The sequence below is a fragment of the Canis lupus genome, chromosome 4, assembly GCF_003254725.2.
Source record: "Canis lupus dingo isolate Sandy chromosome 4, ASM325472v2, whole genome shotgun sequence".
NCBI lineage: Eukaryota > Metazoa > Chordata > Mammalia > Carnivora > Canidae > Canis > Canis lupus.
Window position 1 is genome coordinate 18502852 of NC_064246.1, and position 24306 is coordinate 18527157.

At 35.9% G+C, this 24306-nt stretch overlaps 1 protein-coding gene across 7 annotated transcripts in view; it reads right to left on the reverse strand.

The window, feature by feature from the left end:
* CTNNA3 (catenin alpha 3) overlaps window positions 1–24306 on the reverse strand; it is a 1671697-nt gene that overhangs the window by 778755 nt on the left and 868636 nt on the right. For all 7 annotated transcript variants that reach the window (XM_035715351.2, XM_035715352.2, XM_035715353.2 and 4 more), the window contains exons 8-9: window positions 16274–16354; window positions 6727–6879 (exon numbers count right to left, since the gene is read on the reverse strand). In XM_035715351.2, coding sequence (XP_035571244.1) covers window positions 6727–6879; window positions 16274–16354 — 234 coding nt within the window. The remainder of the gene's footprint in view (window positions 1–6726; window positions 6880–16273; window positions 16355–24306) is intronic.

Genomic DNA, 24306 nt, shown 5'->3' on the forward strand with positions numbered 1-24306 from the left:
AATAGAGATTATTTAAGCTCTCATTTTCCATTTACAGACTGAACTTCAGAGATGTTCAATGATTTACTAAAGTCACTTATTCAGGGAAGTAAATATGTTTTTCAGGGGAATCATGTTTTCAAATACAAAAGACAAAAATGGAATCAAGTTTTAAACACAGGACTCTGTATAGATGAGCTCTATAGAGCACATTGGAGGAATTCACTCTCTATATTTTTTTAATTGAGTAGAATAGTGAATTGATTAAAAGAAATAGATCAGTCCCAGCTTGCATAATCAGACTGGTGATTGAAATGAAGTTTGGCTTCTAGGCCTGAAATTATTCATCAGTAATTGTTAGTTAGTATGTTTGCTAGTTAACTCTTGGCCAAATACCATCATGAAGAGTAATATTGGAAAGTTGCAGTTTCAGAGAAATTCCACACACCAATTAAGTGTATATCAAAACTTTGGAGACATAATTTCAGCTGGATATTTTGTACATGCCATTTTCTGGCCTGTTAACATTCCTGAAAAACACTTACCTATATTTGGAAGTTGGATACAAAGGTCCAACAACTACAGCATATTTGAAATTCCTTATAAAATGAATTTTCCAAAAGGAAAATGTTATTGCTCATCAGGAGTTTTGGAGACTCAAGTGACCTCTTTCTACATAAGGCTTTGGATAAAAAATGTTTAAAAGAGAAAAAGAGAAGAAGATGACACATCATGTGACATTTGGTACTTTAATGTGTCATCTTATTCAATCTCACTATTGTTTTCACTTTACAATGGAGTATGTCTTTTGCGGGAGATATTAAGTGACTTGTATTAAGTCTTGTATTAAGATATACAAGAGATATTAAGTGACTTTCCCAATACAATCAAGCAAAAATTCAAAACCAAGTCTATATTTGCCATCTTTTAAATTTTTCCATAGGATTAGCTGACATTCTACTTTGTTTATACACTAATGCATTCAACAATGATTTACTGAATGCTGTACTTACTGTACATCAGTCTAGGAAAACAAAGACAAAGGCACTAGGGTCCATCACAGTATATAGCACATTGTAAGCACTTAAGACATATTTGTTGAATGAATGAGTGAATGAATGAATGAATGAATATACTCTGGTCCTCAACTTGCCAATCATCTGTCTAGAATTGTACTGTCTAATACATAGCCAAAATCCATGTTTGGCTATTGTACACTTAAAATATGGATAGTCTAGATTAAGATAGACCATACATATAAAATATACACCAGATTCATAAGACTTAGTACAAAAAGTAGATATTTTATTAATAGTTTTTATATTATTACATATTAACATGATAATATTTAGGGTATATTTGATTAAATAAAACCTAAGATTGGTTTCACCTATCTATTTTTACTTATTTTAGTGTGACCACTAGAAAATTTTAAATGATTTTTGTGTTCTGCCTTTTATTTCTATTGGATAGCATTAGTCTAATGCCATTAAGTCTTGAATCATTTGCTTTTATGTTTCAAGTTCATTATTAAATATATTTTTCTTCTCTTTCTTTAATGTATGAGATTAAATTAAGTTTTTTAAAAAAGATTTATTTATTCATGAGAGACACAGACTGAGAGAGAGGCAGAGACACAGGCAGAGGGAGAAGTAGGCTCCTCACAGGGAATCTGATGTGGGACTCGATCCTGGATCCTGGGATCATGACCTGAGCCAAAGCCAGGCGCCCAACTGCTGAGCCACCCATATATCCCTAAATTAAGTTTTAAATGCAGTTTTCTTTTTTTAAATACCAGTTTACGTTCATGAGATTCTAATCAATTGTTGGGGGTTAGAAAATTTTTATAGCCCGACATGAAATAATCCATACACAAACTCTCCTAAAATATGGCTTCCCTTTAGACCCTTTTGTGTGGAGACGCAACTGCAGCTTTCCAAATCCAATATTGGATCATCCAGTCCCTAAGATGAAATCTACCCTATTCAGTCTGGCAATCAAATATTCTAGGGTATTCTTCAATTGCCTCCAACCTCCTTCATCTTCAGCCAACTTAGTGATCTAGATTTCATTACTCTAATATTCCTGGAACATAGGACTGAGCATTGTGACTTTAGTCATGTTTGTAATCTCAACTTGGAGTTCTAGTTTTTCAACTCCAACTCCTGCCAAGTTGGTAAGTTTTGGTGTAAATATTGCTTATATTGCTTACTTCAAACTAAATTCCCAAACTACTCTAGTGCCATATAGTTTTCTCCCTCCGAATTCCAAGACACTAATATCTCATTCAAAAATACCTACATCTGACTATGGAAAGTCTCTGACTTTTCTATAATGGTTTCACTCCCCATTTCCCTATATTCCAAACACTATGAATGGAAAATTTATAAAGAAACCTCTCCAACAGGGAAATGTCACTCACTGTGGATTCAGGTTAGGGTTTTAAGGATCATGTTCATTGTGAGCTTTAGCTTGAAGAGGATTAAGATGCTGAACAGTTTTCTAATCCAGGGAGTGGGCAGTCACACCTGCGATCTATATAAGCAAAAGCATTCCTGACTTAGCTATAACATCTCTTTGCCATCAAAAGAGGAGAGCTGCCAAGCTGCTCACTGAGAACAGTTGTTGGTTTGTGTACAAGTATAAGTATGGGTTTGTTCTTTTTCATTTTTTTTCTTTTTTGGGGGGAGGAGGAAGAATGAGATGGGACTCTAAAAGCTTCATTTATTTGTAACTGAGCATATCCTTATTTGATAACAGATCATCAATTAAAGCAATGTGTGACACTCGAACAGGATTCTGTCAAAATGCAAAGATAAAAGTAGAGCTGAGAGCTCTGAGCACTTCTTGCAAACAGCAAGAGTCCCCTCTACAGCCTTCTCTCTTGGCAATGGGGCCTTGCTAAATCTGGCTCGCCATTTTGTGAGTGGGAACAATCAGCTTTGTAGGTTGGAGGGAAGTATTATAATTAAATGTCCACCCACTTTTTCCTTTTTGATGAAAGGCTCCCATGAAACTTACTAAAATAAGGTGCATCAAGACAGATGAATTTTTGATGAATAAGTCAAAGCACTGACAAAGCTGGCTTTTCACATAGAGAAAGTTCTCTAATTCACAGAAAAATTTCAGGCCTAGATCATTAATACTGTCACATTTAATGATAATTAATATAGTAAAATCCATGGGATAAACTGGAGATTTTACCTTTTTAGTCAGTAGCAACTATGTAGTGTTCAGCAGGAACTGGTTGCTGAGAACAAATCATAGTGTATTAAAAAATAATTGTGGAGTTTTAGAAATTGATTTTAAAGAAATACTAAAGATCAGCCATTGTAATAAGCAATGCATTTTTTGGAATACAATCAGTTTCTTCTGAATAACAGCTATATAACTACATTAAAGTTACAAACTATTATCTCTGACATGGGCAAAATTTTTTAAAAATGTTACCTAATAGTGACAAATTCCATCTGAGGGAGATCTGGAGTAGACTTTATAACATTGGCCTTATCTGATAATTGATGGCAAAGGTATTTGTTAATATTATTGTGATGAATTATTTTCAAGAATAGAAAGGCACTCCACTAAATAACTGGGCTCAGACATTGTCCCAAATCCAGTTACCAGAATCCCCCAAATAACTCTTTAGAGAGAAATAAAAGTGAGTTAGTGTTATGAATGTGTTCCTTCATTCAATGCAGATTCATGGAATACTAGCTGCATAGACTTAGCTAACGGAATAGGCTCCAAGTGATGACAGATAAAATTCTTACTCACTAGAATTAGTGAATATTTTAAATTTTAGGATAAAATTAATATTTTAAATTTCGTGTTTAATAGGTATTATTGGTGGAAGTCAGTAGAGTTAATGATGCCCTAATTCACCACCAGTGCAAGATCAAAGTACTAAGGAGTATAATTAAATGAGCACATTTGTCATTAAATAACTAATCACAATGTGAAGATGAATTTTTTAAATGCCAACCTTTTGACTCCTTATTATTCTCACGGTGGCTTAGTGGATCCAAAAACACAGAGTAACTTGGATGTTCAAAGTAGAATAAGCTTTGCATAGCAGTTACTTAGTTCAGCATACCTAAACAAAATTAGCCATAAGTATCTAGGTTTTCCAGGGATTGACACTATATAGGGTTTTATAACCATCATTTCACCCATGATCATTTTATATCAAACTGCATGATAATATAACAAGAGACCTCAGACATGACCCTACTAGAGAATGGAAATGTTCAGGCCCAATTTGTGGGCCACTCTGTTCCTCATTCCCACTTCTTTTCTAATATCCCAAATCCTTTTGGCTGCTAATTATTACCCATAGAATTTCTTAATGCTGTGGGTTTGTTTGTTTGTTTGTTTTTGCTATGTGTTCAAATCTAGTTTGTTTTTCTATTTTTTTTTTAATAAAAGTTACCATCTTAACCACTATCTATAGTGTTCCTTTAACAGCATGGAGTTTTTCTTGAACGATCTGATAAGAGTTCTTTAAAAATGGTCTTACTTTTCTTTCCATTTAAGTCTTACTGCAACAAGTTCACTGATTTTAGATTTCTCTGACAAACACAGTTGAGGTATCAAAACCCAGACATGTTGAAAATAGCTTTTCCTTGAAGTCATTTAGAATCTAAGACTTTCTGTCCTGCTCTGTCAAGTTACCCAGCTTGGGAATAAGATGGGTCTAAGTAGTCCTGATGGAGAGGTAGAAGGGAAAGCAAAGGTGGAGGATTAGTAAGCAATCTATACAGAGTAAACTCACAATGTCTTCAAAACTGATAAATTTAAGCTCTCCTATTTCCCTGGACTCTGTCACAGATACTTCTGGCTCAATGTTTGTAGTAAATTAATGATGATTTTTCTCTGTTGCCTTGGTTAGACAGCTCCCCTCGAAAAGAAATTTTCCTGAGAGATAAATGCAGTATTCTTTTTTTCTTCTTCTTGATATATATAAACAACCTAGTGGGCAAGCAGTATACTTAAAAAAATTTTTCATTTTTTCCAGTCTGCATCTAACAAAATTAGGAGTCTCGGGACACCTGGGTGGCTCAGTCAGTTAAGTGTCAGACTTGATTTCAGCTCATGTCATGATCTCAGAGTTGTGAGATTGAGACCTGAGTCAGGCTCTATGCTCAACACCAAATGAAGAAATAGAAATAGGGATGCAACTTTCCTAGCAGAAACCTTTTACTTTCAGAATATTTCACCAAAAAGTTGTTTTCATAATTTGGTGTACCTTCACCTTAGAGAACACATTATTAGAAAAAATGTTTATGATTGTCAGGGGCTACACTTTTACACTTTTTACACTTTTAATGACCTGTTTCTTCTGCTTTACCTCTTACTTTTAACATTTTCCCTGGTAAAGACTGAAATATACATCTGAGGAATGAATACAAGAGGGAATAAATAAGACGGAAAATATAATAAATAATCAAATGAATTAGTTAAAATTTGTAAGCCTGGAAATCAGGTCCAGCTCCAATTAGCCTAGTCTGAGTTTGTACCTTTATTTCCATATAAGGTCAGTGGGAATTGTATCAGTTACCCTGTCTCCACATAGTCCTTGGGAGGTTCAAAGTAGATTTCAGAGTTGAAGGGATGTCAGCTTTAAGGCTGAAATAATCTTAGTAATTATCTATTCATCAACTCCTTTCATTTTCTAAATGTGAAGACTAGGAACCAGAGGGTTTATAGTGCAAATGCTAGCTACATTGGAAACTTCCTTCCCAGTGGGTCTACATTAAAGACATCGAGGAAGTCCTCTATTTTAATCGATGTTATATAAAATGCTGTGATTCTAATTTAGGTGGTGTCTATTTCTGACTCACAAGTTTTTATAAGCAATTTGAGCCCCCAAACATATTTCATCACAAAGTTCATGACCAGTATATGAAGGTGTGGCAGTTAGAATGTTTAATAACCAGCATGGCATAGCACAGCCAATGAGAGCAGATACTAGACATAAACAACACTGCAGTCATACTGATAAGTCCTAGCAGTATATCAGCTCTGTTGTATGAATCTGGTCAAGCACACTTCGCCTTTCTGCTACTGGTTCCTGGCCTTGTGAGTACTGTCACCTTATTGGTGTTAGAAATCCTTCTATTCAGCCTCTCTTAAACTGAGGCTACCTTACAGATCCCCATAATACAATAGGTTCTATTATCTGTTTCCTAGGAAATGTCTAGCATTTTATGGTTCTATTAGCAATATACCACCTTGCCCCCAAATCATAGGGCATTTCTATGCTTCCAGCTTCCAAACAGAGGAGATTATAGTTTTATCATCTCCTCTGGTCTCTACTGGGAGATGAATCAACCCACTACCCCCACTTCTTTATTCTGGATATTTCTACTCCTGTATATCTGAAATTCTTTTTCTATAGTCATATCACATAGTTGAATATGATTTGACATGCTGAATGGGTAATAAAGCCATGAAAAGATGGTAGAGAAATAATAATATGGCATGAAGTAGAGTATTTGATACTTTCACGTTAGAACAGGAAGAAAATATTTGTAGAGATAAAACAAAATATCTGCATTTAACCAGTTCATGTGTGTGTGTGTGTGTGTAGCCTTAAAAAAAAAACTACATAAAAAACAATACTGAACTTTGCTTCATTTGTTATAAGTTGTCAAAAGTTTTTATCTGAGTACAATTTAACTGTAAATGGGGAATGAGAGCTTCATTCTCCTGGATTTAGAGTAGTTACAGTTCTAACATGCTTACCTCTATAAGCCTGCTGGTATGTTCACGAAATATTGAAGCATATTCTTTTATTTCCTTTTCCCGGCCGTTCTTGGCAGCTTCAATGAGAACCAAAAGTGGGACTGTCGTATCCAAAAAGGAGTCTGACACATGATCTATAATAGCCTTACGGAGCTGAGGAGAAATAGAAAATTCACTTTTTTTTCAGGAAATGGTTCATGTTATTTCCTATTTTTCCAATCTCCGTAGTTACAAAATTCATCTTATATATTTTTACACAATCTCTAAACTAATAATATTTAAGACTGTAAGAACATCACTTACAAAGTTAAAAAGAAATATCCAAGGGAAAAAACATTGATCTATTTAATAGCTCTCTTGTTATCAAAATGCACTATTTTTTTCTTAAATTCTACTTAGCCCAGAGGTCAGATTATAAGTGACAATACTCCATTTTCACTCAAAGAAATTGTACTATAGTGATGTTTATGCATGTGTACAAACAACATTGTACATCATGTATTTTCATAATTACAAAATTATGAAATGTTTTCTACTTTGTTGGAGGAACTGATGATAAATTTTGATTAGCTAAATTGTAGTCTTCATGGTAATTAAACCAAGTTAGATCACCGATTATGCCAGTTGATAACAGATTAATAGAGCAAGGAGAATAATAAATGAGTTTGATGTCCAATTTTCTTCATCTCCATTAATTGTTCTTGCCCTTACACCTTAAATTATTAAACAAGTATAACATTCTGCTACAATTAGTTCTTTTAAATTAGATTATGTATAAGCTCATAAATGACAATCAGACAATTACTCTATTCAGCAGATATTTTCTGAAATTTAAAATTGCAGTGCAAAATTAGTGCATTGTGTTTATATAATATTGAGTCTTAAAAGGTCTTGAAGAATGGCCTCCAACAGTGTCAATGACTATGAATGGCTCCCCAGTTTTTTAGTCAACCTCCTTATTTAGTTTAATAACCTTTATACAGTAAAACAAAGAGATGAATAGCTATCAGACAAGAAATTTATAATTTTCCCCCTGTGAAAATTTTATTTTAGAGTATTTTTTAAAACCAATAGACTGTTACCCTAGTTACCCAGAACTGTGAAGTTTTCTGGCCTCTAACAACTTCACAGAGGTTATGGGAGATCCCCAAGGGAAGAATATGCTTAGCATGAAGAATGGCAAATTACTAATAGCAACTAATTAATATTGTCTGAGCACTTACTAGGAGAGAGTGCAGAGTACTAAGGAGTTACAAGGCAAGGGGAAGACCTTGAGTGAATGAATAATATGTTTGATGTTCATAAAGAGTGGACCAGAGAAATCAGGCAACAAATCACAAGTTAGACTTGAACTGGGCACTACAAGTTATGTTAGTTTCAGATACGTAAAAGTAGAAGGAATCTCAGAGGCGGAACAGTTTTCAATTAGATCCCTCCCCTTTATTCTTTTTTTCTTTCATTTGTAACCAGGATATATTGAAGGAGGGCTAAGAGGAGATCTGTACTAAAGATACGCAATTAATAGCCAACATACATATGGGAGGTAATTCAAGCCAAGGAGGCAGATAGGATCATGCATAGTGAGAAGATGTCCAAGAATAAAATCTTAGGAAATACTTCCATATATGGGAGTCATGCAGATGGGAGAGTAGGATCTAAAAAAAAAAAAAAACTGAGATGATGGCCAAAAACAAAGAGACCAAATGACCAACAACTAAGAGAAACTTTCAAATAAATCTATGTCACTGCTCTAGCCATATGAACTTATCTTACCAGATGCAATTATAGTACCCACATTATGGATTTGAATCTTCTTTTCTGTGTATTTGATTCCATTCAATTCAACAATTATTTATAAACATCATTTCCTTATCTTTCACAAGAGCAAGCCATTATGAAAATAGCAAGATGGAAATGCATGATCCTTTATAATCTAATAGAGAAATGAGAGTCGTTAAATGTTACAATAAGGGAAAAATCAGGGAACTGACAGCAAATGAATTTCAAAAAGATAATGAATTTGAGAGTCTAATTTTAAAGGTAGGTTCAATAGAAAGAAGACTTGCCTAATCACTCAGGGGTTATTGATTAACTTAGTGAGAGCAGTCTGAGTGGAAAAAATGGAAGCAGGAGTCCTATTGCAATGGTTTGAAGAATGAATGGAGATGAGTGGAGGTGGAGAGAGTGAGAAAAAAACTCATGTTTCTAGTAATTTGATTATTACATGAAGAAGCAAGACTAGGTATTAACTACATTGAGACACAGGTTTTAAAAAGTGATTGTTTCTCATATAAAAGACTGATGTATGTTCCCATCTACAACTATACTCAGAAAGTTCAACTGTTCTCTCGTGCTTTTTAAAAAATAATTTTGCTTTGTCATATACAAAAATCTAGGGAGATAGTAACTGTTGTTCCACATTGTGCCAATTTTTAAAAATATTTGAATAATTATTGCAATTTTACAGCACTGGATACATTTGCTACAGTATGTGCATTTCCCCTCTATGGTACTACCATTTGTCTTCCCTTTATTTTAATGGTATTTAATCCCTTGTTCTTTTTTTTTTCCCCAAGATTTTCAGCTATGATCTCGCTGCTATTCCTTCAATCCTTCATTCCATACAGAAGTGCTGAAACATGTTGCAAAGGTGAAGCTTGAGTTATAGCTGATTTATTATTATTAATAAATAAATAAATAAATAAATAAATAAATAAATAAATGAATAAATCCTTTGGCTAAATTAATTCTTTTACCTAGACCATGTTAGGAGCACATATTTTTACTTTATTCTAAGGCATGTTGCTAAGTACAAAACACAGTAAATGAGAAAAGGTGTGCCATGGAGGTGTGATATTATGTTCAGTAGGACAAGACAGAAGGACTGCAAAATGAGCTTACAAATAAGTTCTATGCCAATGTTTTCAAACTTCTGTTGGAAAATGGGCCGAAATTAGCTGACATAATATAATTCAAATATAATGAGCAGAATGAATCTTCTTTCCTATAGCTGTATATTCATTCAGTTTAACAAATGCATTTTGAGCCTTCTCTCTAAGGCCAAGGCACCATTCTAGGCAACCTGGGAATGTCAAGATGACAAAGACACTATAATATTAGGGAGTGAGAAGTGCAAAGAGAGTTTGATGAGTATCTTAAAAGAAGCACAGACAAATAAGAAACAATTAACTTGGATCATTACGGTTAAAAAGCCTTCTGCAAAGATGAGACATATGTATTCCATTTTAAAAGTTGAATTAGCTGTTAAGAGTAGGAGTTGGGAAGTGGAAAGCATAGCATTTTAGAATAAAGACTATCATAAGTGATAGAGAAAGAAGAAAGAAAGAGAGAAAGAAAGAAAGAAAGAAAGAAAGAAAGAAAGAAAGAAAGAAAGAAAGAAAGAAAGAAATAAGGAAGAAAGAAAGAGATGCTCAAGACATCACAAGAATTTAGTGTGACTAGAACACAATGATAGTGTGAGGACTGGAACAGGATTTCTTAGGAATAATGGAGGTAATGGAAAGCATTTCAGGTAAAAAGAAAACAGTAAGACAAAAAGATTAAAAGGTGATGTCTCAACCACTGGACCTGTCTCTGATTTCAGCTGTTGCTTTAAGGGAACAGTTCCTTGTCCTTTCAAGACATTCCACTTAGAATGCATTCCCTGCTTCTCTTTGTTATTCTTCCTCAGGCTGTGCTCCAAGTATCTATGAGAGTCTCAGCCCAAGCACAGACAGCTTGGACGTTGTGAAGAGGAAATACCACTGGAAACAACCATCAAACAGTGGAGATGGGAGTGACTGGATAAAATTCTTGGTCTCTACCCATCAGTTAGACAATTCTGGGAGGCATTTTTTCCCTTCTTGGGGGTCCTTAAGGTCCTGCTGTCTACAGTAGCAACCCTGAATAGCATATTCCTTCCTCCTTCCCTGCCTGTTATCTTACACTTCATATTGTCTTACACATGTTTCTCAGAAGTGCCTCCTAAATAAACTACCTGCTCTAAGGCTCTGGTCTCAGGATCTGCTTCCATGGTAATCCAATATATAACAGACACATTTGTCTCGTGATAATGTTTTTGATCATGTACCAAGTAGCAGACTCTGATTTCTTAACATAAACTACCCCTTGATGATCACACGTTGCCACTTCTGCTTTGCACACTACTGAATCTGATTCTCTCATCCCCTGTGTTGTGCTAACTGTTAGAGAGAAATTACTATGAGAGAGGACTAGAAATGCAAATAGGGACAAGATATGGAATGCCTCAAACACTATGCTAAGTAATTTTCTTCATATGTTCTGGCATATTCTGACATATGGGATGTTTTTCATTTAAATTGTATACTCCTCTGTATCTGTGGATAATATGTAAGAAGCCTCTATCTTATTTATTTCCATATTATTTTTCCCACCCAATGGAGCAACTCATTCCTTTCACCTAAGTGATATACAAAAAACCTTAAAGAAGAATCCAACATGCCAATGTAAAAATAGGACAATCTTAGAAGCTGCAGCACTAAAATGTGAAGTTAGTGGGAGGCCAATAGGAGTTAGAGGTATGTATTTTCAATAAATACCTGTTTGTGGCCAGGCATGAAAGATGTCAGGCACAAAATCAAACTACGGGGCTTTCCATCTTTTCTCACCACAGTTTAATAAAAGGCTTTGAGACATCAATTTTTCTATTTCCCACTGATGTAAGTGGTTTGGGATCTCAAATAAAATAATATATTTCTCTACAATTGAAACCCAAAAGTGAAAGCTGTGTATGAAAACTATAAGATAGCACTGCCCCCACTACCACTAAATAAAGGAATAAGAAAGAATGAAATTGTAAGGGGAAGAGGAATGGAAAGAAAATAAACTGAATTGAGAAAAGAATTGTCCTCGGGAGCTAGAACAAATTAGATATGTGTATATTAATGCCATTTTAATTTTAAGTCAAATAGCAAAATGTGACTGTCAAAACTCAATTGACTAATAGGAACTAAATCGCCTAATAATTAAGTCAATGTATACCCACTGTGTCAACTTAATGATACTTGTATCTTATGGATTGTTAATATTATTTGATTATGAGGATGAAGACGAGGAGGTATAAAGACATACATATTTTTTTCTAAGGGTGGCACTGATATTACTAAAATGGGGAAGAGATGCAGAGAGCAATTCAACAACTCAGCAACTAACAAGATTTTGTGTTGTTTGTTTTGTTTTATCAGAATCCTATTTAATTTGACATACCTCAAGTCTTTACTTTGGTATATATGAAATAGGCAATTTTTTCTTAATATACACAAATGAAAATTTTAACCTGCCTTTAGTGATATCAAATGTATGTTTCACTCTGCATAATACATTAGAAATGTAATATATTCAATGGCCTTCATTTTTTAAACAGAGAAATGAGGTTTATTTTTTTTGAGGTTTAAAAATCTTCTTCCCATATTGAGAATTGTAATAGTCATTCAGTTCTCAAATAAGTGATGGGGAAGGAGATTGAAGGAAGAAACAATTTTAATGAAAAAAACTTGTAAAATAAGTAGTAAAGAAAAAAATATTTAGGATGGTAAAATCAGTTTATTAGGCACTGGGAGTTTTGAGGATAAATATTTCTGACCCCCATATGGTGGTTACAAATTTAGGCTGGGTTGGATGAACTCAGGTTCAAACCTCAGGTCTAGCAGTTAACTAATTGGTATTCAGTAAATTGACTCACCTGAGATTTTTTTTTTTTAAGATTTTACTTATTTATTCATGACAGACACAGAAAGAGGCAGAGACATAGGCAGAGGGAGAAGCAGGTCCCCTGTAGGGAACCCAGTGCAAGACTTGATCCCAGGACCCCAGGATCATGACTTGAGCCAAAGGCAAATGCTCAACCACTGAGCCACCCAGGTGTCCCTCACCTGAGAAATTGATATAAAAATACTATGGAATTATTTCCTGTTTCAGAAATAAAAGCCAATAATGTAAAGACTAATGTAAGGAGTTTGTAGAGAGCTTTGGAAAGCACTACTAAGTGAGAGATGTTGTTATAACTATCATTTTAAGGATTTAAAATCCAGTGGGAGGGAAAAAAATCCATTAAAAAAGAAAAATACAAGCAGGATATGATCACTACTATAAAAGAACTACACATGCTATAAGTGCTCCAGAAAGAAAAATAATAATAATTCCAGCTGATGAAAATGGTAAAGGTTTTATGGGAGAAGTAGCATTTACATTAGTCTTGAAGGTCCTAAGGTTGATTAGGGGTGAGATGGGGGGAGCAAGAGGAGTGGGAAAAGCACTAAGTGAAACAAACCATATACACAAAAACACATGTGTTTTGGGGAATTGAAAGTGATAGAAAATTTGGTGAATAGAAAGTAGTCTCTTTAGTCAGAGAACAGGTTAATGTGTGGTGTGGTGAAGAGGAAGAACTGAGAGAGTGAAAGAGAAAGAGCATTATGAATATTGTCAATTGAAGTCATAGCCAAATCATAGAGAACCTGAGAACACCATGCCAAAGACTTCTGTCTTCATTCTCTGTGATGACAGGCAAAAAAGTTACAAAGCAATATGGTTCATAGAAATAAACACTAAGTCACCATCCAGGTCATTTAATCTTATTGCCCCCAAATGAAATTTATAATTTGCTCCTCCCCCCACCAATAGATCTGCCTAAGCAATCCATCTCATGGAAATATCTCATAGAAATCCAATGGTTCTCTGAACCAAAGCCAAAATGTTTCTGTGTGGCTGATGGACAAGCCAGTCCTGAGTAAGCAAGGAGGTTAGATGAAAGAGCAAGAAGATGTTTTCTGATTATTGTTTACTAAAAACAAACATGCAAAAAAACAGATCCACAATGATTTATGAACATTAAATATTCCAAAGAAAAACATTTTAAGGGTAGGGACTTTCTTCTTCCTGTGTAAAAGAATATATATAAGATGCTTAAAACAAACTGCTTGATAAACTTTGCAAGAATAAGAAGAGGTGGAGATGACTCATGTTGCTGTTAAACTAGTTTTTATTATTGCAAAAGTATAAACATCAGGATGGAAAATGAAGTCCAAGGGAGGGGAAGTAAGGATACTGGAAACACACCATAGCAACTACCTCATTGACATTAGAGACCCCAGATGTCTCCAGAGACAAAATTCTAACAATCCCACTCATTCTGTACACACATATCACTTCTTGAGGGTCTATTGCTCCTCTTGACTTAGGGCAGGATTCATGACTATTTTTATCTATAGAATGAGAAAGAAATAGCATTCTGGTAACTTTGGAGCTTAAGCATTAAGAAGGTCTGGCAGCGTGACGCCTGGGTGGCTCAGTGGTTGAGCATCTGCCTTTGGCTCAGGGTGTGATCCAGGGTCCTGGGATCAGTCCCACGTCAGGCTCCCCACAAGAATCCTGCTTTTCCCTCTGCGTATGTTTCTGCCTCTCTTTGTGTGTCTCTCATGAATAAATAAATATAATTTTTTTTAAAAAGGAGGTTTGGCAGCTTCCATCTCTCCTTTCTTGGAGCCCTGAACTATAATGCAAGAAATCCAGGTTACCCCACTGGAGAGAGAATTCACATGAAAGGGTCCTAAGGAAATTAGACACCACCTGAAAAGAGGGAAGAAGAGGCACTTGAGGCCTCAAATACCCAGGCTTGCACCCAGACACAGTCACTATTTCACTGCTACTCCATGGGAGACCACAAGTGAAAAGTACAAAAATGGCCCTGCTGACTCCCAGTCAACCCATGGAATCATGAAACATAATAAAATGGTTGCTATTGTTTGTAGTGGTTTGTTAAGGAGTGATACTTAAAACAATGAATATGTTCAACTACAAGACCATAGGGAAGGTTCATACTTCTGGAACACAGCAGTTTTTTATAGTTGGAAACATCTCTTTACTATAAAGAAAAGTATTAGTAATCCCCCATGCTCTTTCTATATCTCACTGATGTTAGTGAGGTGGAAACACAAGTAGAATTGCCAGATAAAATACAAGAAGCCTGGTCAAATTTAAATTTCATATAAACACACTATTTTTTTAAATATAATTATGCCCCACACAATATTTGGGACATAATTAAACATGTTTGTTTTTAATCTGAAATTCAAATTTAACTGGGATCTTGTGCTTTTATTTGCTAAATCTAGTAATCCTACATATAAAGGATTGCTTTATCTTGACTTTTTTTTTATAGTAATGATTCAAAAAGCTTTGGGGGTATAAATGTAGATTAACATTTTGTTGAGGGCAGTAGAGAGGGATGAGACAGGAATGAAAGATATAAATGTTGATAGCTCATAAAGCAACTTAGCTAAATCCCAAGAGGAGCCGATGGAGTAGAAATCCTTAACAAGATCGAGAATAGAAGTCTTTCAATGAAGAGGGAGAATGGCCCTTGGGGTAAGTTTGAGTGTAGGTTACGACCTTGTATGGGTTTGATGCTGCTTCCTCCTTAGGCTGGTTACCTCACCACACAGGCCTGCTTTCTCATCTGCATTATAACACAAGTTGAGCTATGTTCTTTCCAACTCTCACATCCCATGATTCTAAGTGCTGACAATAGAAATAGAATTCACGTTAAGGCCATAAAGTTGAGAAATTGGAATTTCCCCAGCCCTCAAAATTGTGTTTTTTTGTTTTTTGGGTTTTTTTTTTACAGCTAATATTAACTGACTGAGGGATCCCTATTTATTCCATTTCCAAATCTACTTCTGAATTAAAAGATTGCTCAGGCTATTTTACTAAATCTCCCATTAAACTACAATAATATATTGTATTAAAAGCTTATGGTTGAAAATCTTTTGCCTTTCTTTTATGAGTTAATGGTGACCAAGTTCAAGTTGTGTAAGAAAAAGAACTTTGGTTATTATATAGTTGGAAAATAATGGAAAGCAAAGGTTTCTGAAAATAGCTAGGTCTTCATAGTTCTGGGGAAAAAAAATAACTTGTGGCATAATACTGGACTTCTAAATTATTTAATGAAATCCTTCCTAATCCTGTGTTCCTGGTGACCTAAGATCACAAAGTAGTCTGAGCTTTAACAGCAACTAATTTTTGAATCATTTGAAAAGAACTGAAAGGGCAAATTGGTACATCTCTGATTACCTGTTTGCCTTAAGCATATGGATGATAAGCTAAGTTTCTTTTTTTTTAAGATTTTATTTATTTATTCATGAAAGACACACAGAGAGAGGCAGAGACACAGGCAGAAGGAGAAGCCGGCTCCCTTAGGGGAGCCTGATGTGGGACTTGATCCCAGGACCCTGGGATCATGCCCTGAGCCGAAGGCAGATGCTCAACCACTGAGCCACCCAGGTGTCCAGGTATGCCTGATATTAAGTCACACTCTCTTTCTTCTACTTTACATTTGCCACAAACGTATGATGTATGTAATGTAAATATGGAAGGTATATACTTACTGTTGTTCTTTTGTGTTCTAAATTAGTTGAAAAAGGACAAAAACAAGAAGTAAATATTCTAGCAGTGGAAAAAAATTTATTTTGTATGGTGCTTCTGTCTCCACGCCTCTGTATTCCCTCACCTGTCTGCGTAGGTCTCTTGTCTTCTTGCACATGTTGTCTATTGCAATATTCAGGGTATTACTCCTTTCCTTTTTTCCAGCCTGCAAAGGAAAAAAAAATGGCATAAGCAATGGTGTCAGATTACTCTTTATCACTTAGCAATTTGCTTTCTAAATTTCCTGAAAATAACAGCTTGAAAATTCAAGAATAGGTTTCAAAACTGCTATGATATTGTATATGATTCATGAGCACTTCACTTAAGACTAAGTAGAATGGTGATTAAAGCTCACATTATTTTCTTCTTTAAGCTTCTGCAATATTTCTGATACAGGGCTGGGTTGCATTCAGTGTGGCAGTCGGCAGAGCATTCTCTCCAAGAAACTCTGATATTCATTCTTAACAAGTGGACTCTATAACCTCTAAGCACGCAATTAGCTTAAAAGCATTAGATGCCCAATTTGTCAACTTCTGTGGGAGTTTCTGAAGTCATTTTCATGGTGTATTTTGTAAGTTATGCAGAGCCATATTGGAGTTTTGCTAAACACTAAATAAAATATGCAGTGCAAATTCATACAATTTGCAAAAGTTGACCACAATTTTAGCTGACAATATTCCAAGAACAAATTGTTTCAAGTAGGAACTGGACGCTGTTTTTGGCTCTTTAAGATAATTTGTGCAACACCTTTTCATTCTTTAAGCAGAACAGTTCTCTGTTATACCCTTAACCTAAATCTTTAGGCTATTAAACACACAGAGAGTCACCTTGGATGGTGTTTTCTACATATTACTTTTGTGGGAGACAACTGAATTGAATCTAATCATACTTTTTCAGTGCTATCTTGTATAAAAAAGATTGAAAAAATCATTATGCGATTCACCTCTAAGAAAATTGCTACCATTTAAATTAATAAACTGAAAAGGGCTCCTGAGAGGAGACCTTGAAAATCAGGAAGGTAAGTGTAAGCAGCTAATAACTAGTAAGTTTACAACACAGACTCCATGAAGAAGGAAATTGAGGCAGTATCGACCATTATGCAGCATGTCATACACTATGCCCAATGACTACATTCACACATAAATCCCTACCTTCAAGTGGGAAGACTTCTTTACAAGAAGTATAAGACCATTTATACCCTATCTCAACCTGTTTAGTCCTGTCTTCTGTCACATTTTCTCAAGTACTATCCTTCCCAGTAACAATATTCCTCTACATGTCTATCTCTTCTCCCAAGTTCTTATATATAATGTACTCTTGACTTCAGTGAGTGTCTACAAAATTACCTCCTTCTAAAATCCTGTCCCTCAATGTTTTCCACAGAGTTCCCCTCACCAACTCTCCTCGAGTAAACTCTCACCTGTCCTTGTTCCAATAGTATTTTGAAAATTTCCCAATACACTCATAACTCCTACAATACTCTTAGAATCTTGATATTGACAAGCATAGCTTTTTTTTTCTATTCCTGAAGTAACTTGCAGAGGACTTATTGAATGGTATCAACTAGTTTATAAGTGAAAAACTTGATTTAAAACACAACAAGGGTGCCTGGGTGGCCCAGTCTGTTAAGCAGCTGCTTAGTTCATGATCCTGGGGTCCTGAGATCCACCCTCTGTTTCTCCCTCTCCCTCTGCCCCTCCCCCCTGCTGCTGTCCTCTGTCTCTTTTTCTCTCAAATAAATAATTGGAATCTTAAACACACACACACACATACACACACACACACACACACACACACAACTTAGTTTTATTAGGGGCCTAGCAAATGCCAGGAAGGTGTCATACTTGATTCTTGAGGAGATTTTAGCATTTACCTATCAAGGCACAGCTAAAATCCTCTATTAGCTGAGGTCGCTGATACCCACCTAACCTCAGTTACAGGGAGGTTTTCTCAGCAACAATGTTACTGATATTTAAGATGGAAAAAAATCACCATCATTTGAGACCACTTTATACACTGTGGCATCCATGGGTCCCCGCCTACTAAATTCCAATAATATTGGCTGCACACATTTCTAGATGCCTCCTAGGGGAAAACAAGAGAGGACTACTAAGTCCTTTACCACTTTTTCTTTTTGAAGATGAGTTGTGCGATGTGTACATGATGGAGACTGAATCTAATGAAATAAGTGGAGAGAAGAAGGAGGAAGAAATAGAGACAAATAAAATTCTAGATGTCAGAGCAATAAAAGCAATGGTGGCAATTACCCAGATGAAAGTGGTGGCTGCCTTCACAGCTCCTACCCAGCATTATCTCTGGTAGCAGTGGAGAATTATGAAAAGTTCATGCAGAGCCATGGAAGGCAATGTCATAAACAGATACACAATGGGCTAGAAGACAGTTTCTAATTTTACCTCCAGATCCTAGCCTGTATTCTCCAGTTTCATGCAGTGTAGCTCTTGGTTGTCGCTTTCAACTTCATGAAAGCAGAGCTAGTAAAAGGGGTCAGGAGTGAAACAGACTGAAGAGCTACCTCCCCCTCACTGCCCCTCACACAGGACATCAGAAATAATACAGGGGATTCCTGTTGCGTTGACCATAAAAACTCTCTAGCTTCTGTGATGAGATTCTTCAGAATAAGTAAAAGATGTCAACCTTCTCAGGGCAAGCAGCAGTGGCATACAAAACTTTAATAAAGGATGACAGGAGGTGACAACCTGATGGAATAAAATAAAGAGTATAAAGATGATTTCCTAATTTCGACCCAGAGCTTAATCTCTGTTTAAAATGTTTCATTGGGTCAAAGACATTTTGTTCTCTAGGTAATAACAAACAGTCCCTATCACTACAGGAAGAAAAAAGTTTCCCCTTCTTCTTTCCCTGTCTCCCCCCCACCCCCACCTTTCTTCTCTTTCACCTCCAGGTTTTTATTGGGTCCTTGCTCTATTTATCCCAATTTATTGGATTCAGTCAAGCCATTTTATGCCTCTTTATTCCTTTTGCATGGCATAAAAATAAATAAAGCAAGGAGAAATAGCCCCATCCTGCTTAAAAGCCCTCATTCCTTCTGTTTTCAAAGCCTGAACAAATCATCAAGCAATGGGCTAGGACCGAAGGTGAATTGTATATACTGAAGTGAGGGAAGGAAAGGGCAGGATATTAAAACAGAACCACAGATAACAGTCAGAGCCTGCCTACATTCTAGGTGCTTAGAGGAGAGGATGCTTCTTAAAGGAGCCTTGGCAGGAGCCACCATGAAGTTAGCCCAGCCCTGCAAAAGGAAAAGGTACCACTTACAGTGGAGTATCAGAGGGAAACGTGCTGAGAAAACACGGAGCAGATCAGCACTATGTAGGGAAAGCAATCACATTCCTCATCAGTAAATAAACTGTCAGGAGACACTTCACTGAAAAGAACAGTTCTGAACATAGATTCTATTCAATGAAATTTCAGTAAAAGTATTGCATATTGTAAATACTGTCCCAATGTGATTCAGGCTTATAATCTTAACTATGAGTCTTTCTATCAATTCTGTCTCACCATGGCTCCCATGTCACACCACAGTTAATTGTACTCTCTTTTGTGGTTCCCTTAAAGCTGCCCACACATTGGGAAAAAAGTCTCTTTATAAATAAATTCTCCTTGAATTATCCTAATTTGAGTGTTCTATCTGTTTTCTGTCGGGACTCTGCTAGGGAAAACTTTTTATATTGTTTGTCCAACATAATGGCCACTGGTCACATGTGGCTCTTTAAATTTAAATTAATTAAAATTAAATACCATTAAAAATTCAAATCCTCAGTTCCTTAAAGCAAGCAATAGCTGCATGTGTCTAGTGGCTACTATATTGTATAGCACAGATACAGAAAATTTTCCTCATTGCAGAAAGATATATCAGACGGTACTGTTCTAAAACACATATTTGTTTACTCAAATATATAATGAGTTCCTATTTTCACAAAAGTCACATTTTATTTGAGAATAAAATAGTGAGCAAGAAACAAACAAAAAAGCCCAACCCTCAAGGTGTTTAGTAAAGAAATTTAAGGTCTAGGGGCGCCTGGGTGGCTCAGCAGGTTAAGTGACTGCCTTTGGGTCAGGTCATGATCTCAGGACGTGAGATCAAGCCCCTCGTCCTGCACTCTGCTCATCCGGGAAGTCTGCTTCTCCGCCTCCCTTTCCCTCTGCCCCACCCCTCCCCTCGTGATTTCTACCCCCCTAAAATAAATAAATTTTTAAAGAAAAGAAAGAAACTTAAGGTCTAATTTTGTTCCTTTTTTGTTCCAAATCCCTTCACCATATTCCCATTGTTGATGGAAACATTAACAAATTCTTGATCATGGTATTCAAGGCCCCATATGATCTACTCCCATATTTACTCATCAATCATTAATGAGATACCTTAATGAGCCCTTTATTTTCTATGCAATAAATCATAACTCAGGGACTTTTCCCATGTGAAAAGTCTCATTTTGCACTTTTCATCCCCCACTTCTCTCATTATGGACTTCTTTCAAGACTCCACTAAATCACTGAATTTTACATGAAGTTTTTTTTGAGCTTCTCAGATGAAATTAATAACTCACTTCCATGATACTTATTTATACTGTTTATACATTTTTAAAATTTTTATTTATTTATGATAGTCACAGAGAGAGAGAGAGAGGCAGAAACATAGGCAGAGGGAGAAGCAGGCTCCATGCACCGGGAGCCCGACGTGGGATTCGATCCGGGGTCTTCAGGATCGCGCCCTGGGCCAAAGGCAGGCGCCAAACCACTGCGCCACCCAGGGATCCCTGTTTATACTTTATAAAATAATACTGTGTTCAATAAATAATCCAATCATTTCAATACATCTTTTATTATCTATTAATAACTAGGCACCATACTAATGACGATGATACATTAGATCTAATGCCTGCCTTTGAGGAGTACACATCTCATGTTAGAAACAAACATAAACCCAGTATTAAATAAAGGCATCCAGGGTAATCTCTGCAGCACTCCACTAAGGATGAGGGAAAGATTCCTGAGGAGGTAACATTTGAACATTGAAAGATATGTAGGTGTCAGCCATGCAAAGATGAAAGAGAAGACCATTTTAACGGAACAGTTAGATGGAGCCAAGGCAAAAGTCTTTAAAGAGTAACTAGTATAAAATGTTTGAGAGAACACCAGATCCTAAAGGTTGTTGACACATTAAGAAATGAGGCTCATCTGGGATGCCTGGGTGGCTCAAGGGTTGAGCATCTGCCTTTTAACTCAGGTTGTAATTCCGGGATTGGAGATCGAGTCCTGCATCAGGCTCCTTGTGGGGAGTCTGCTTCTCCCTCTGTCTATGTCTCTGCCTCTCTCTGTGTCTCTCATAAATGAATGAATGAATAAATGAATAAATAAATGAATAAATAAATAAATAAAATCTTAAAAAAAAAAGAAATGAGGCTGATCCTACAGACCACTGGGTACCATAGAGGTTAAGCCAGTGAGTGACACAGACAGACTGTTATTCAAATACATCAGCCTGGCTGGAGTCTGTACGATGTACTGAAGGATATTAAGAACAGAGACTAACAGAGGAGTTACTTGAAGCAATAGTGCACAGAAAGACGAAAAGTGTTAAAATTAATGTGTTGGCAGTCAAATGAAGAAAATCAATAGATCTAAGGACTCTGAGTAAAGTGGGGAGGCTGATGACTGGCAGAGGCTCAGGGTGGCCAAAGAAAAGAGGATAACATAGGCTCGTGTGCAGGTTTCCAGGAATGATGACTGGTGGAATGGTGTTCAATCATTTTATTATTTATTTATTTATTTATTTATTTATTTATTTATTTTTAAAAGATTTTATTTTATTTACTCATTCATGAGAGACACAGAGAGAGGCAGAGACATGGGCAGAGGGAGAAGCAGGCTCCTCATGGGGAGCCCCATGCAGAATTCAATCCTAAGACCCCAGGGTCATGACCTGAGCTGAAGGCAGATGCTCAACCACTGAGCCATCCAAGAGCTTTTCAATTGATCACTTTAAAGGGAAACCAGCTTGATACAAGGATGATGATATCAGTTTTGGAATTGCTGAGGGGCTTGTGAAGAGCTCACTTCATTAGTATTTGCCCTATGGTTACCGGCTTACCTGCATGCATCTCTCTCAGCATACTGTATGATCCTTGAGAGAGAGAAACTTCTCACACACAATTTGTCCCTCATGGCATTTATTACAGGGCTTTGCACATAGCAGAAGCTCAAAAGCTATTTGTTGAATAAATAGAGAAAAGAAAGACTGGATAGAGGTAATCTTTGGCAAATTCCGTAACATCGCTGGGCCTTAGTTTCCATACCCGTCAAAGGAAGATTTGTCCCCATTGTTCCTTTATTCCTTTCTAACTTTAAAATTCTGTGATAGGGCCATATACTCTAAAAAAGAAGAATTATAGGATAGCATATTACTTCTTTTGTCCAAGTTTTCGCATAAGCAACTGTTAAAAATGTGTTGGGAACATATGCATAATATAAATCTGTAATGGTACAAATAAAAGGAAACATTTGAACTATGAAGGTCATGATGTTGACCTCAAAAGAACTATGAAACTTCAAATCCCAAGGGATAAGGTTTAAAGCAAATGAAAATTTATCTAATTCATAATCAAATGAAAATGTTATCAGTGCAGAGAGAAAATCTGTATGGAATTTAAACAGCAAGAAAAATGTTTTTGTTGTTGTTTTGTTATTTATTTTTAATTTTTTAAATGTGTGCCATCATATTCAACCTTTTAAAATGACACATTTCTCTTTAAATAGGAAATTTTCATTTCATGGTAAAGATGAAATACGATGTCCTTAAATTAGTTCTTCTCTGCAGAAAATAACTTTAAAAATATTTCATACTTAACACTCAGCAGAAGCACAGATTCTAGTCTACATTTTTCAGGCATGAAAGACATACAAACAGACAAGCATAAAAAAAAAAATCTATTCTAGAATGCCACTATACTGAATGGCATGTCAGGAAAATATCCTGACAGGGTACACTAAAAAAAATATTTCTGAAACAAAGTCTGTGCTATAAAACTAACACTAAAACAAATAAAAATTAATGTTGAGACTTGAAATGAGGTTTTTAAAAATAACTTTATCAAGAAAATAGGTTAAAGACTGCAAGTGTCTTGAACTTCTATACTGTTAGGGAAGTAAGACTCTGCCCCAAGCAAATGCCTGCTGAGGTGGACCAGAGTCAGTGAGAGGAAACCCACATTGTCAAATATCTACCACAGCTAAGTACTTCACATTTATTGTTTTAAATGCCATACGCAATAACTGTTCACACATTTGCATACGAACACACTGAAGTTCAGTAAATTTAAATATCTTACCCCAGGAGGAAATGCAATAAGTGGTAGGATCAAATTGAGCTGAGTCTAATCTGAGGCTTTATGCACCATACTGTAATGACTTGAATGAGTTGTAACTTAAACCCAAATTAATATTTTATGCAAATTTTATAAGTGTATTTCTTAAAAATAATGAGCAGAATAATATAGAAGTTTGTGGAGACAGTTAAAATCGTGTTTGAATCTGTGCTCTATCATTTGACAGCTATGTATCCTTAGCCAAATTACTTAATTTCTCCAAGTCTTAATTTCCTTACCTATAAAAATGGAGATAATAGAGCAATTATATTATAGAGTTATTATAAGGAATTAAAGATGAAGGATAAAAAATAAAGATGAAGGATATGCAAGTTCTGGCAATAATAAGGTCTCAAGAAATGCTAGCAGTTGTTATTATACTTATCGATATTGTCACCATTGTTACTAACACTTGAATTTTCCAAACTATACCAGCTGGCTGATTTCCCTACAGTTTTCCAAACGCTAAACCTTTATCCTGGAATGTTCTGATCTCTCTTTTTTTAAAAAAAAAAGATTTTATTTATTTATAAATAGAGAGCACAAGCAGAGGGAGAAAGGCAGAGGGAGAAGCAGGCTCCCTGCTGTGTAGAGACCCCACCCACCCACCCCTACCCCTCAAGGCAGGGCTCAACCCCAGGACCCCAGAGATCATGACCCGAGCTGAAGGCAGATGCTTAACCCACTGAGCCACCCAGGTGGCCTGTTCTGATTT